The sequence below is a fragment of the Adiantum capillus-veneris genome, chromosome 25 (assembly GCF_014529385.1).
Source record: "Adiantum capillus-veneris isolate H3 chromosome 25, ASM1452938v2, whole genome shotgun sequence".
In the NCBI taxonomy this organism is placed as follows: Eukaryota; Viridiplantae; Streptophyta; class Polypodiopsida; order Polypodiales; family Pteridaceae; genus Adiantum; species Adiantum capillus-veneris.
The window spans coordinates 138254879-138269214 of NC_140955.1; the positions used below are offsets into that span (position 1 = coordinate 138254879).

At 43.0% G+C, this 14336-nt stretch overlaps 1 protein-coding gene across 1 annotated transcript; it reads left to right on the plus strand.

Annotated features, from left to right (window-relative positions):
* The first annotated feature begins 8473 nt into the window (after nt 1-8473).
* LOC147425731 (deSI-like protein At4g17486) lies at nt 8474-10916 on the plus strand. Its single transcript, XM_086499704.1, has 4 exons — nt 8474-8733; nt 9604-9865; nt 9949-10016; nt 10092-10916. The coding sequence occupies exons 1-4, from the start codon at nt 8596-8598 to the stop codon at nt 10353-10355; spliced, it is 732 nt and encodes a 243-aa protein (XP_086355830.1). The 5' UTR covers nt 8474-8595; the 3' UTR covers nt 10356-10916.
* Nucleotides 10917-14336: the final 3420 nt, after the last annotated feature.

Sequence of the window (14336 nt, forward strand, 5' to 3'; positions counted from 1 at the left end):
CTCCCAAAAAGTGAAGATGTTGTCAAGGATACTGTGTTTCTTGACAAAACCAGTCTGAGTCCCATGTATAAGGCTCTCCAAAAGTGGCTGAATCCTCAAACTCATAGCCTTGGCAAGAATTTTGTAGGCTGAGTTGAGGATGGTGATGGGGCGCCACTGTCGAATCTCATCCAAGGAGCCACCCTCCTTTGGAATGAGGTAAATCAGGCCCTCACTCATGCTATCCGGAATCACTCCTGTGTGCAGAATGTACTGAAAGGCACTACAAAGATTTGGGCCAAGCAGGTCCCAGTACTCCAAGAAGAAGCTCGGAGTCAGCCCATCCTCACCTGGACAGCTACCACGAGGGAGGGCCCTAAGAGCCATGTGCAGCTCCTCAAGATGAAGAGGCATCTCTAGCGTCTGGCGCATCTCCTCAGTCACAAGACAAGGCATCTGTGCCCAAACCTGCTCCCTACATGCATTCTGCCGCTCTGACTGGGGCTCAACCGACAGTAACTCACGGTAAAAGTCAATAGCAAGTGCACGCATATCCTCGGGCTCACAAACAACTGACCCATCAGGTCTCCTCAACTGATTGACCTTGGCATGCGAGTGCCGAGGTCCCACTGTCTCAAAAAAAGCACCTGTCACTCTGTCACCCACCTGAGTCCACTGAGATGCCTATCGGTGAAAGGAAAACTCATGACGCCTCTCCTCTGTACAAGCAAGCTCCTGTCGAGCTTGCTGTAACTGCCCATCCAACCATGGATTGTCTGGATGCTGCTCCTGTATCCTCTGTAGTGAAGCAATGCCTCATCTGAGACGCTGCTCCTCCTCTCTCGCTGCAGCCCGTTGAGCCAGAGACTCCTAGAGAAAAAAGTGGCTAAGCTCAGCTAGGCCTAAGGCCACTGTGTCTGCAGGTAGAGCCTGGCTATCCATGCCCTCTATCCAGAGAGCCTCTACCGTCTCTCTGAGTGCTGAGTCCAGCAAGACCCGCTCTGGGATACGAAGCATCGTGCTCCCACTCCTCTGCCTGTCTGCCACTGTGAGGATCACTGGTGCATGGTCCGAGAAGGATGTCCCTGCCAGGATGCCCACTGATCCCCCCAAGTCACTGAAGTGGTCACTAGTGTAGAAGCGATCTATCTGCGATAGATTCACTCCTCCCACTCTGCGGTCCGATCTAGAGAAGGCAAGACTCGCTGGAGGCCTCACAAAGCCAGAGTGTTGCCATGTATGCGAGACCCTCAAAGTCATACACAACCTCTCCCAAGCTGCTAACTCAACTCCATGCATAGTAGCATGGCTGCCTCCAATCCTGTCAGAAGGGTCCTCCAACATGTTGAAGTCCCCTCCTACACACCAATAGTCAGCCTGTGGCAAAGACTCAACAATCTGTGACCAAAACTCTGCACGAGCACTCGCCACATTGGACGCATAGATGTTCAGGAAGCCCACAAGGCCACCCTGAACCTGCATAGTAATCCATTGAGCCCTGCCTGGCACAATAATCCCTCTGCCTACAATGGCCTGCTGCAATGAGTCCACAATAGTCATACATACCCCACCCTGGATGCCTCCAGGTCCAAAAGCACTTGACCAAAAGGTACGCAACGGGCAGGCAGAGGGCAGGTAGCTGGCAGGCAGCGGGCGGCAGTGAGCAGGTAGAGGGCAGGCAACGGGCGGGCAAGCAGGGGGCGGCACAGGATGATAGGCAGCGGGGAGAGGTAGCGGGCTGAGGAGGGGGGGGGGGCTGGGGCTAGGCTTACGTAGGTGGGCAGGAGTAGCAAGCTAGAGAGCTCACTTATAGAAATAAGTTACTCATTTATATCCTTAACACCAGCAAGGAAAGTTTTCGTCTCATCTTCCTCATGCATAATCTTAGACTCCATCTCTTTACGCAGCAATGCGATTTTAGCCTCATTGCAACTTGCATAAAGACCAGCTAGAATATCCCAAGCCTATTTTGAATATTTTGATGAACGAATGTGAGGAGTAATAGTGCGCTTCACAGACAAGGCAATCAATGCATGAGCTTGCGCATCTTTTACATCTCAACAAGCTTGCTCAAACGTAGGCAAAACAGCTCTGGCAACAGCAATCTTGCCACCAAAACCTGCAACATCCTCAACATAGCCTATATCCTTAGAACTAGGACGTACATCAATGCCCTGCACAGTACGCCAAACGCCCTTTGACACAAGGACATGTTGCATCATATAAGCCCACATAGGGTTATTTTCCCCATCCAATCTATCCTCATAAACAAACATCTTGAACACATCTGTGTTATTGTCAACCATGGAAAATGTTGCACTTGATGTGAAAACTACCCAAAAGAGGAGAAATGAAGCAGGAACAACACATGCTATAAAGCACAAACCGTATGAGACTGTAAGGGACCTGTTATGCAAAAAATGACACTGACAAAAATTCTACACAAAATGAAGAAATTGACTGTGCAACACTGCTTGTAGTGGAAACAGAGGCCGAAATGAGCTGGAATATAAAAACCGAGTAGACCAGGCTCTACGAGTTTCCTTGAAGTACTTGTCAACCTGCTGATGCTTGCTTAAGCTCACAAAAATCAGAGCAAGTGAGCAGGCATGTGTTGGAGTTGCTGGCGACTGTGCCTGGGTGGATGCTCTGATACCAATTGTTGGAATTAGGGTTGTAGAGAAGCACACACAGCTTGGAGAAGACGATGGAAGATCAAAGCACACAACAGAGTGTGTATTTCTTAGTGTGAAATGGAAAGATAGATAGCCCTAGAGTGATGGGCGTATATACAATGCACGGGGAAAAAACCTCCTAGTGAGGGAAAACAAGCCCCGACGGTCCTAAATACGTTCACACACATCACTACCACATATATATGGTAACAATTTACACGTCTCTCTTCAAGACTATGTCTTGCATTGCCAAAAATCTCAAGTTAACAAAGCAGAGCACCTGAAGGCAAGTGGTCTCTTACATCCATTGGAGATTCCTAATGGTAAATGGGAAAGTATCTCTATGGATTTCATTCTGAGTTTATCAACCATTGTATGAGGTCATGACTCGGTACGGGTGGTCGTAGATCAGTGAATAAACTATGCAAGTTTATTCCAACCAAGTCAATAATTAAGACTCTAGAATTAGCTAAGTTATTTGTGGAAAATTTGTACAAGTTGTACACTTCTCCGGGGGGGGGGGGGGGGGGTAAGGCAAAGGGAAAACCTAGGGGGGTCACAGACCCATGCCAAGGGCCATCTGCCTAAGTGTGGACAGGGGAATACCAAATATGGAGGGCCAAGGGAGGGCCAAGGGCCTATTTAAAGGGTTGGGAGGAGTTATTCTCAAGGGAGTCCCTGGGTCTTCATAAAGAAGTTGGAAAAACAAAAGACAAAGAAAATGGAAAAGATCCGGTAGTATAGAAGGAGGAAAGAAACCAAAGAGGTAGAGCTCACTGGCATATTTTGTCAGCACATCCATAAAGCGCTTAAAAGAAAAGCCCAATAGCGAGCAGAGGAGGAATAAAAGAAACCTGTTAAGTATGGAGCCTAATTTACCCTTGTAATTTTCTGTGGTAAAAGCGCACATTTGTAAGGCCCCCATTATGAGGAGAAGCCATCGTGCGTGAAGGAAAATCACTCACCGGAAACCAAAATTTTCACGGACAAGAATCAGGGGCAACTTTAAAGGCCTTGGGGGCGGAGGCCCCCTGAGACTTTTTTTTTTCGCAAGAATATTCTTTTTCGCCGGAATATTATGGCCGGCCGGCGGCCGGAAAGTGGTCGAAAAACAACTGGTCGGTTGGCAGGTGGCCGGTAGTCAATGGCCGATGGCCGGTGGTCGAAAGTCAATGGACGGTGGCCGGTGGCCGAATTCAAAAGTGGACTTGTCTTCTCAAGGGCGGCCACACATGGGCGGATTGGAGGGTCCGATTTGGACTTATTCGCACAAGGGCGGCTACACATGGCTGTCTCTCATAAGAGAGGGCAGCCCTTTTGGCCTATAAAAGGAGGCCATTTCTACACACATTTCATAGTGTGTGAAGTTGATGCAACAAGGTGAGTGTGAGGTGGTGAGAGTGAAGCAAGGCGGGAGCTCCATTAAGGGTATAATCCCTTTGTAAACTACTTCTTGTTTTGAAGTACTAAAGCCATTGAGTGGCTGCTTTCCCGTGGACGTAGCCGACATTGGGTGAACCACGTATATCGTGTGTACTCTCTCTCTCTCTCTACTCTATAATCTCGTGTATATAAATCTGTCTCTCTCCATTAAGTAATCTACTCAATTATCTATTTAGCTACGTCTTATTTCCTAACAAAACCAAGAGGGGATGATTTAGAGTTTGGACTCTCCCAAAGGCAATGACACCACTCAAGATGAACTGCCAAGGGAGGAAGATGCTACTAACAATCAACAAGATGCTGAGATTGAGACTGAGCAGTGATTCTCACCAGAGATGGAAACACCATCTCCTTTGAATGAAGACAAAGAAGAAACAAAAAAGAAGGTAGAACATCAGGAGAAGGCTCAGACTGAGCAAAAGGATTTTGTGCAAGAGAATCAACAACAAACAGAAAGAGAGAAATACCATGCACATGATCATCAAAAAAGCAAAGAATCGATTCTTGGGACCTCACAACAATAGACTACTCAAGAAGGAGGCACCGTGTCACCACACTCTAAAGGGTGTGATTAAAGATGCGGATAGATTGATCCATGAATTTGACCTAGAAGATCAGCTGGAAGCAATCAAGCTTCAAATCAAATGACAACGATAGGCAGTGTCCCAACTCAGGGAGTTAGATGCTCAAGACATCAAGAAGGAGGCAAAAGCAAAGAATGCAAGGCTGCAACAAAAAATAGGAGGCCTTGACGATGAAAAAAAGAACCTACAAGAAGTATTGGAACGAGCAAAAAGAGAAACATAAGGTTACTTTTATGATCTACGGGACCACATTGCAGTAAACAATGAGTTGGCGGAGCAACAAAGACTAGAAGAACAGCTGAAAAGAGAGAAGAAAGGAAATACCAAGCTGAGCAACTCGTATGATGTCATGAAGCATACACTCTCTCAACTATTGGCAATGCAAGACTCATTAGCTCCAACCTCTACTTCACAAGAACCATCTGCAGTACAAGAGGTGCTCAAAATAGTGAATGCAAAGCTGGCTCAAGAGAATTATGACCGCCAAATCATGACAACAAACCACATGGCCATTCAGGATTAGAAGGATCAAGAGATCCAAGCGCTCAAGGAGCATCTGGCAAAGGCACATGGAGACCTAGCAGCCCAAGCTGAAAGACATACTTAAGAGCTTCAAGAAAAAGAGCTGGCAATCAGTGCCTTGAAAGCTAAGTCAGTGGTACTGGCTCGACAAACATCAGCCCCTGATGTAGAACCTGCAAGAGTAGACCTTCCTTGAGTGGATCTACCAATTATGTTTGTTGAGAGTGGACTACACAATTTTGAAGACGGTGAGGAGTGGATAGATGCAAGACAGGAGATGAAGAAGTGGATTGCGTAGATGCCATACCCTTCACACAAGGAATTTATGCTCTATGAACTCAAGGTCTTGGAATCACCGTTCTACTGATGATAAATCTTGATAATGTGGTCAAGAACTTTGGCCACAAAATGATTGCATTGCCACTTATGAAACATGAAGCTCTACTCTAGAAAAAGAAGCTACTGCCAGTCCTAGAGCCCAATCAGGATGGGGATTATAAAGATGTACCTATCCCTATAGATCAAGTGCAAGCCATTTTAGAGAATCAACCCTTATGGTGCAAGGAGTGGTTCGAGAAAGGACCATAGGACGAGATGACCTATAGAAGCGCACCCCAACACCTCATGATCGACGCCACTTTCTACCCTATTCCTAGAAGGCAATCCTGGGAAAGCTATGATACATGGAGAAGCCGACATCCTTCAGTGCTCAACTATCTGGTATTGTCAAAGCCAATAAACAATTACAACCGGAGAGAGTTGTACATGGTGCACACCCTACGGGCGGCGATCACTCAAATGCGGGATATCCCCAACTTATCCTACTAGATGCTGGTAAATTTCCAAGATGATTATTACATGCATAACAAATTTTGAAGACATTGAGCCCTCAAAGCACTCTTGGCAAATATTCCTCAATGGTACTCAAGGCATCACATGGAACTTGGGAACAGAGGCTCCCAACTACAACATCATCATGGGGATGTATGACTGAGTCATGTTCTTGCCTTTGCAGTACATGCAGACCTTTAAAGAGGCATTCATGACCGGGTTTTTTGAGATGGACTCCACCATCTTCAACCCATTGACAAAGGATTTCGGCGCACCATATAGATTATTAGAGTGCCATCCTCAACAACTCGTTCAAAGATCTCGCCATTCAAGCAGGCATGGTGACCCACATAGAAAAATTCAAAATGATTACCAAGACGTTGGAGAAGACAACATTTGACTACTGAAGCTAAAGCTCAAGTTTGCACGAGGACGTGCAACGACTAGGAAGGGGGGAATGTTAGCATACGGACCCAACGGACACCCTCCTAGTCGGTCACCTCTTCACAAAGCCGCTATTGTTTGTAATCTCATTATTTTTTTTGAGAAAGCCTTGTAAAAAGAGGAACTATGATTATTAAGAGGGATGATTACTGAGCCATATTTTTGTAAAACTTGAGTAGTAATCTTTGTCCTGAGTTTTGGGTAGTATAAGCTGGCCATTGGCCAAAAGAGCCCTACGTATATAGTTCAAATTTTTAAATTTGAACACACTTTTTGTATCATTCTCTAAAGTTTTGGAGAGCTGTCAAGTGTACAACTGAGAGCGGCTACTCTCAAGCACTTTGTAACCCATTTTCTCAAGCTTTGATGACCATATTCCGACTTCAAAAAATGCATTGCGTTCCTCGTCTCTTGCTCTTTAAGTTAAGTGTAATAATTCTCAATTTTGATGTGGTTCGTGATTGGCTTTCTCCTATGGTTGTTTTTTGACATTTCAACCATAGGAGAGTATTCATAGACCATAGGGAGACCTTTCTGGATAGTTCTGCTACAGTTTTCAGGACCTTGATAATGATGGATCGTGATTTTGGTACCTTGTCGGATTGCGAGCAGACTTGATAGTATAGTGCCCATAGACCTCTTAGACCTCCTCCTAAAGTTTTGTTGCATGTTGAGTCCGTTCCAATGTGGAAATGGCGTGAAGATCTAGAGCGGTGAGACAAGACATAGGAAGATTGCCTGAGTAGAGAGTGATATATTTGCTAGTGCTATAGATAGCTTTGTTTCGTTAGTTCACTTCTTGAGGTTGACATCCTCAAAGAGTCTCCGTGCCCCATCCGAGTCGCTTCCCTGAGTATTGATAGTATGTTAGTGTAAGACACCTATGCTGCATACCTCTGATCGCGACGATCCACTAACAACAATAATGGAAAACTTAGAGGAAACAACAAAGCTATCTTTACTGAAGAGAAGTTTGTGTAACACTTTGACATGAGACCTCTTCAATAGACATTGAAGGCAAGCCGCTGACCCACTCAAAAAGATAGAAGTAACAAACAATGGTGACAAGTTGAAGTACAAATGGAAGAAACTTAAAAAACAATCTCAAGCTCTTGAAACAAATTAATTTGAATTTTACAACCTTGAGCCACAGTGCATCTATTATGCCCAAAAATTCGTTAAAAAATAGTCCAATATTGATATTTAGACAACAATAATAGAAATTAGATCCATTTATTGGAGAATTGAGCAAGGGCTCTCAAAACCTTGCATTAAAAAGGTGCAAGTCAAACACTAGAAATGCAAATATTGAACATCACATACTTTTATTCATGTAAACCTTGGTTAAATGGTGTACTTAAAAACATGCTTATAAAACGCATGATTTTAAGCATGCTAATGAAGAAAAGCAAGACGCACATGCAAGTCTTTGTAGTCAAATAGATATTCTATTTGGAATCGTGTTATCCATTTTTCCAACCCCATTTTGGAATAGAATATTGATAGACACATAAATTGCATCTCTGGTCATCAAAAAAGGTTCAAACAATGTCGTTTACATGATGTAGTATTGTACATGCTGCACTTGAAGACCATTGCTAATTTGAAACGATTGCATTTACCAAGCAATGTTTCTTCTTAAACATGATCATTGAAACGAATGGTAACCACGTATTTTACCAACCTCAAAGATAATCACAACCAGTTTGCATTGTGTTTCAATGAAAATATAGATTGAAGACTTTGCCCGCATATGCCTTAGAACATGATGTACCCTATTCAATTTAATTATATCTTAAGAATGAAAAAAACTATCAAAGCAAACTAGATTACATTTTTGCATTGTCCATTGATGCTCTAATGGAGAGTTTGAGGTCCTTTGGAGAGAGAGAGGGGCACTTAGAGACATAGGAAAAGGAATAGAGTCAAACGGATTCGCATCGGTGGGCTAAAGGCCAAAACGAAAGAGTATAGAGTATACACAAATTAGTGCTATAATCGACAATGTGCATGTGGCTTTGTGAAGACGTGTGTATAGTGGTAGACGGCATGACGCCACTGCAGAAGAAGTTCTGCCTCGTCGGGATCGGCTATGGTGATCGATGTAGCAGCGTTTCATGATGACAGAGGTCTTCCTTCATGTTTATGACGTTACCTGCAGTCCTTCTGCTGCCACTAACACTGCCGTCGTGCACCTCAATCGGCTTCTCAGAGGTGGTATTAGACTAGGCGGCATCTTCCACAGTGCTGTTGAGGTAACATGCTGCTGTCCATCTGAGAGAGAGAGAGAGAGAGAGAGAGAGAGAGAGAGAGAGAGAGAGAGAGAGAGAGAGCCTGCTGAATGGCACTGAAATGAGGTGCTCAGGCAGACATCAGGGAGAGGCTTTGAAGAGGAGTTGTAAAAGAACTCTCCTTTTTAAGCTCAAGCTTCAGAGCAGTTAACTTGTATGTATGCACGCAAAAGGAACACTTTGTGCGCACACAGACAATCATCTAATACACCTGACTCTTACCAGTTGATTCAATGGGAGGTTTTCCTTCCAACAAGAATTTGTGTTTATTTGCCCACTACCGAGCTGAATGGGCATGTCGATTGGAGGTATGTAACACGAGGATATCTCTTCATTTCACACAAACTTCAGGAAAGAGAAGTTTCTGTTTGTCACGTTACTCCATGAAAGATGAGCTTTTATTCAGGACGGGATGGGGGGAGTCACAGAAATGGTCATGCTTCTAGAGTCATTACTCCAGCACATTTCTTAGAAGTAACTTTCGATTGTGATGATAAGACTGAAAATATGAGTGAGTGTAATGTGAAGGCATTATTATACTACATAACGACAATTTTCCCACCTTCACCAGTGGCTGACACTTGTTCATAATTTGACACAAATGGTGACTATTTTAAATGCATGAGAGCACAACCATCAACATTGTGTGTTTTGATGGGTATGAAGGACTATGAAGAATTGTTAAGGTTTTGAAGTCTTCATGCACGTACATGGTACTAGTACCATAAACAGTGGATTCACAAGAAGGCTCTCGATTAGTACCGTATAAGCATATTTGTTTTAATCTATTTGATGTCCAACATAACTCTCATTTTAATCACTTGATGCTCACAGGTTTATGACTCTGAAGAGTGGTCGTTTGGGTACTCTGGAAGCGGGAGCGGTGTTTTCAGCTGTCCCCATAAATTAAATGTTTTATACTCATATAGGGAGACTATATCCTTAGGACATACATCATTGTCACGCCTCAAGGTCACACAAGTGCTCTTTGAACTAGGGAGAGAATGGCCTGGCAGTTCCTATGATCTTCTTTCTCGAAATTGCAACCATTTCTGTGACGCTTTGTGTGAACGGCTCGGTGTACAAAAACTTCCAGGTAATTTAAAAGTCTCTTTACGGTTAGGGTTTTCACCGAGGTTCTGTGTGGATAGATAGCTGATATTTGTATGCATTATACAGCTTGGATCAACCGATTTGCCCATGTTGGCGTTGTAGCTGTGGAAGCATTGGAGAACACAGCCAAGCGGGTAAGTCCGGCGAAGTATTGTGGTACCTTGATTTTCCTTGAGTCATGCTTGCTAATGGGGTTGAAATGTGAACAGCTTCGCCAAGCAAAAAGTGGTATTGTCTCTGCCACGAAGCTGGTCTTTCACTTTTTTGTAAGGGTGAACTATTCAAGCTCTGCGATAAGCCCGGATCCGGGTTCGCACCTTCCCATCATTCCAAACAGGGCTAATATGAACGCCTCCCGCTGGACATTTTTCAAAGTTCGCTCTGTTCGCAGATCGAGCATTTTCATCTCTATGAAGTGCTTTGGCTCTCGAAAGGAGGCAATGGTGGGAAGGGAGTATGTGGAACGATTGTGAAACTGGTAAAACTTTTAAGGAAAGGGGAATCATGTAGCGAGATTGTATCCTTCTGGAGTTTTTTTTGGACCTCCAGGACTCCATGGAAAGTCATATGGGTGTTTGTTGTTGCTTGTGAAAATGAAGCTATGGTTGGATTTTCAGGTTCTCGATTTACAGGGGCAAACATAGAATAAATTTACGACCTTCCTTCGCCATTACTAGTCGTCACTGAACCCATCTTTGTTTTGTGTGATTGCCAGCTGATCTATGTTTACAAACCGCATAACCAGGCATTGTCTTCCACAGATCCTCCTCATATCAGATTTCTTCTGTAAGAATGCAAGCAACTGATCCTAATTAAGTGCCTCATTTGGATTGCATTTGAGCCGCTAATGAGCAGAATTGCAAAAGACTTAAAAGCTTACCAATTACCAAGCTGGGCATATTGCAAGGTTATTTTCAAGGCTAAAAGAAAGGCTCTATTGTCTTCTACTGTGATGTTCACTCACCATAAGCTGCCTCCTTTGGTGTAAAATCTTCTCTGACCGTGTTTATCAATCACATTCCACCATTTTTCAATTTCTGGCTTTGTCAAATATCCATCTACTGTCATCCTATGAACTGTGATGTTCACTCACCATAAGCTGCCTCCTTTGGTGTAAAATCTTCTCTGACTGTGTTTATCAATCACATTCCACCATTTTTCAATTTCTGGCTTTGTCAAATATCCATCTACTGTCATCCTATGAATGGGGGGGGGGGGGGGGGGGGGGGGAGAGCATTTTCTTTCGCATCGGCGTGCCATTGTTCACACAAACTCTTATCACATGTTCTAACTTCTCCCTATTGGGTGATGTTTATGCATCCTTGGTCTAATGTTGATATGTTACAAGGCCGGAGCTTGCCATGTGAAATAATTAATTCAAACGGTAGGAGATTACATTGCTTATGGACCCAGGTGTGCCAAGCTAGGACATTTTTAGTGTGTTCCTATTTTATGCTCCACATCTTTCCTTATGCTGCCATAGGAGCTTAACTGTGCTATCTAGAATTCATTGGTATTTCCAAGGGTGCAACTGAAGCTCGGAAAGGGTCACGCTATATTACAAACGAGGCCTTGAGTGAGGAGTTTTTCATCCAATTTTTTGTAATGGATATTAGGTATGGTGTATGCATGCTCTATGGCTAAATTCTTGACTGAAAACAGAGACTTAATAGCATAAATGAATGTAAATTTTGACTCAAAATATTTCATGATGGCTAATTGGAGACATTACTAATTCAATTCCTGAAGTACTTTCAAAATAAGATTCCTAGCTAATTTTATTCTTCCCACCATTTATGACTTCTTGTCTAGAGGGTAGTGCATTAGAGGTGTAGAGGAAAAAGACGGTGAAAAGGTGGGAGGAAATTGATATCCTCAAGATGGAGGTCATTTGGGTGGAATTGACCATCATGAAAGCAAGAGGAAATAGTGGAGGTTGATGAGAAGGCCATAAAAAAGGAGCTGACAAAGGAATCTATAGAGATGGATATGTCATCATTGATGCTAGATCCATGGATTAGCAGTTTGGGGCCTATGGGCCACATGCTAGCTCATCACCTTGGGTGGAGGGACAACAGTGGAAGTCTATTCATAGAAAAGCCACGAGATAGGGAACATTAAGAGACACCGATGGCTCAAGATACAAAGGCTCACTAGATGTGGTTTAGCCTATAGCTTTCCAACTCTAGAGTGGTCTACATAGAACTTTGCTATTTCTCACTTGCCCATAGATTTGCAAAGACTAGGCCAAAGTTCCATGTAAAGAAGCTCGTGTTGAAGGCCTCCTCAAATGTTTGCATATAGTACGATGGTAAGAACTTGAGGCCAGCATAGAATAAATATAAAATTTCTTCAGAGGGCTAATCCTCTTAGTTGTAGGAGACATCTTTATTTCCTTTGACAAAAGGCATCCATGTCGTGTCCGTCTATTCTACTCTGTGAAAGGTCTCCAAGAAAAGTATCATTTTTGGAATTTTCACTAGCATGACACAAGGTAAATTTGGAATACCCTTCAAAAAATTTATGGTGAAAATTCCACTTGCTAGTGACAAAAACCATACATGCTTCAATGAAAATTCCATCTGCTAGTGGCAAAAACCATGGCCAGTTCAGCCAAGATGTCCTCTTTTCCCTCAATCAAGCATGTGCCTTTTAGTTTCATACTTGTGGAACGAGGCATTAAGTAGTATCTTCCCTAATTTTTGTAGGTGCATCGACAACCAATATGAAATAACTTGAATGCCGCTTTAAATATCCAGTTCTCCACTTTGATTGTCCATCTCTTGCCATATCTTGAGCTGCTTCCTTTGACTCCTTGATCAATATTTCTTTAATTTGAATAAGCTCAAATTTGGTTAATGGAAATGGTAGTTCCTATTGATACCACTCTTGACTTATCTTCTCTTGTGTCAGTTGTGGGACGTTGACAAATTCCAAGATCCTCTTTTCCCATCCACACCTCATATGTTTCTAGCAAGGTAGCTTTTTGGAACTTTCTCTCAGTCTCTACACTCAAATTTTCAATAGTAATTGATGTACCTACAATAATGGAACCTTATGGACATCTAGACTAACAATCATGGCTTCTATAATTGGCTAATCCAAGAAATTAAGAACTTTAGGGTTGTTAATCCTCCATGTCCCCTTCATTGGTTCCTTCTTCTTGTGTTGTCTTACTTGATCTTGATTCACCTATGAGCCTCTTTACTCTTCTTTTAGGGCATCAATCTTCTTTTGCATGATCTCTTCCCTTTCCATATGTTGCATAAGTATATCCCATCTTTGTCTTTGCTATAGCTTCAACTCCATCTCTAAATTCTTTTTTTTTTTCCCAAAGCAACATGTACCCCATCTTTCCCCGAAAAATTCATTATGGAGGGGTCTTCCCTTATTTTCTTCAACAAATTATCTTGCTCAAGGTGCCTTGCCTCCACTTGCTTGCAACTGTGAAATGTTGGATATGTTAGTTGAACTTGCTAGCCTTGCTAACTTGTCTTATGAGAGCATTGGTAACTTCTCTGAATTTTTCCTCTTGGTCATTACATATCTTTATGAGTTCTTCTAGTAATCCTCCCAATTCCTACATCTCTACTTTTTTCTTGTCTATAATCTCTTGCCACCTTTGTATCTCTACTTTGCAGTTCTAGATTTCTTCTTGTAGCTCTTTGATGATAGCTACTTGACTTTCTAGATCCTTGCTATACATCTTCTCATAATGATCTACAACCTTCAACTCACTTGCTAGAAATGTCACTCTATGCCCCAACTTTATCTATTTTTGGTGGTTGTGTCTCACCTTTCGGTTACCTACCAATTCATGCTTTTGCTTGGCATAGTCTTTAGCTTCTTGCATGTCTTCATTGGGTTATTTCACACTTAAGGTCAAACTTGCGTTGGGTTGTGCCTCCTTACCTTGGTCTATCCCTTTATTCTCTTCTCATACTTTGGCTACAATAGCTTCTTTTGGCACCTCTTCTTTTGATGTCCGCATTGAGCTCAACTAAAGCTTGCACATGATCCTCATGAGCTCTCTCTTGGTGTGGTAATATTTCAAGATCAAATTTTGTCTGAGGCATGGCCCCTAGGTTGGGTGACCGTTCAAGTGGCAGGTTTGCCTTGTCAGGCATGATTTCTTCATCTTTCTCTTCTTTTTCTTCATCAACAGCTTTGTGGCTTCTTTTAGCCACCTCCTCTCTATATATTCTATCCATCTCCTCTTGTGGATCTGCTTGTTGCATGTTGACCGCTGGGTCAACAACACAACATAACTCAAGTTTCGTACCAAAGTCTTATCTTTTGTGAGTTATGAAATGCTGCGGATTATGGCTATAAACGTCATTTGTAATGAGTAGTTATTCTAGTTTCAGAAGCCGGGGTGCAATGGCACTTCCAGATTGCAAATACAAAGCCATTTGACCCCTTCAACCCCATTTTTGATTAAACCTAAGGTAGCC

What these genes read in the sequence shown, in the direction of transcription:
- LOC147425731 (XM_086499704.1), top strand. Translation starts at nt 8,596, where the DNA reads ATGATGACAGAGGTCTTCCTTCATGTTTATGACGTTACCTGCAGTCCT. An exon ending in TCTTCCACAGTGCTGTTGAG is followed by an intron (nt 8,734 to 9,603) that starts GTAACATGCTGC and finishes TGATGCTCACAG; the next exon opens with GTTTATGACTCTGAAGAGTG. An exon ending in CGGTGTACAAAAACTTCCAG is followed by an intron (nt 9,866 to 9,948) that starts GTAATTTAAAAG and finishes TGCATTATACAG; the next exon opens with CTTGGATCAACCGATTTGCC.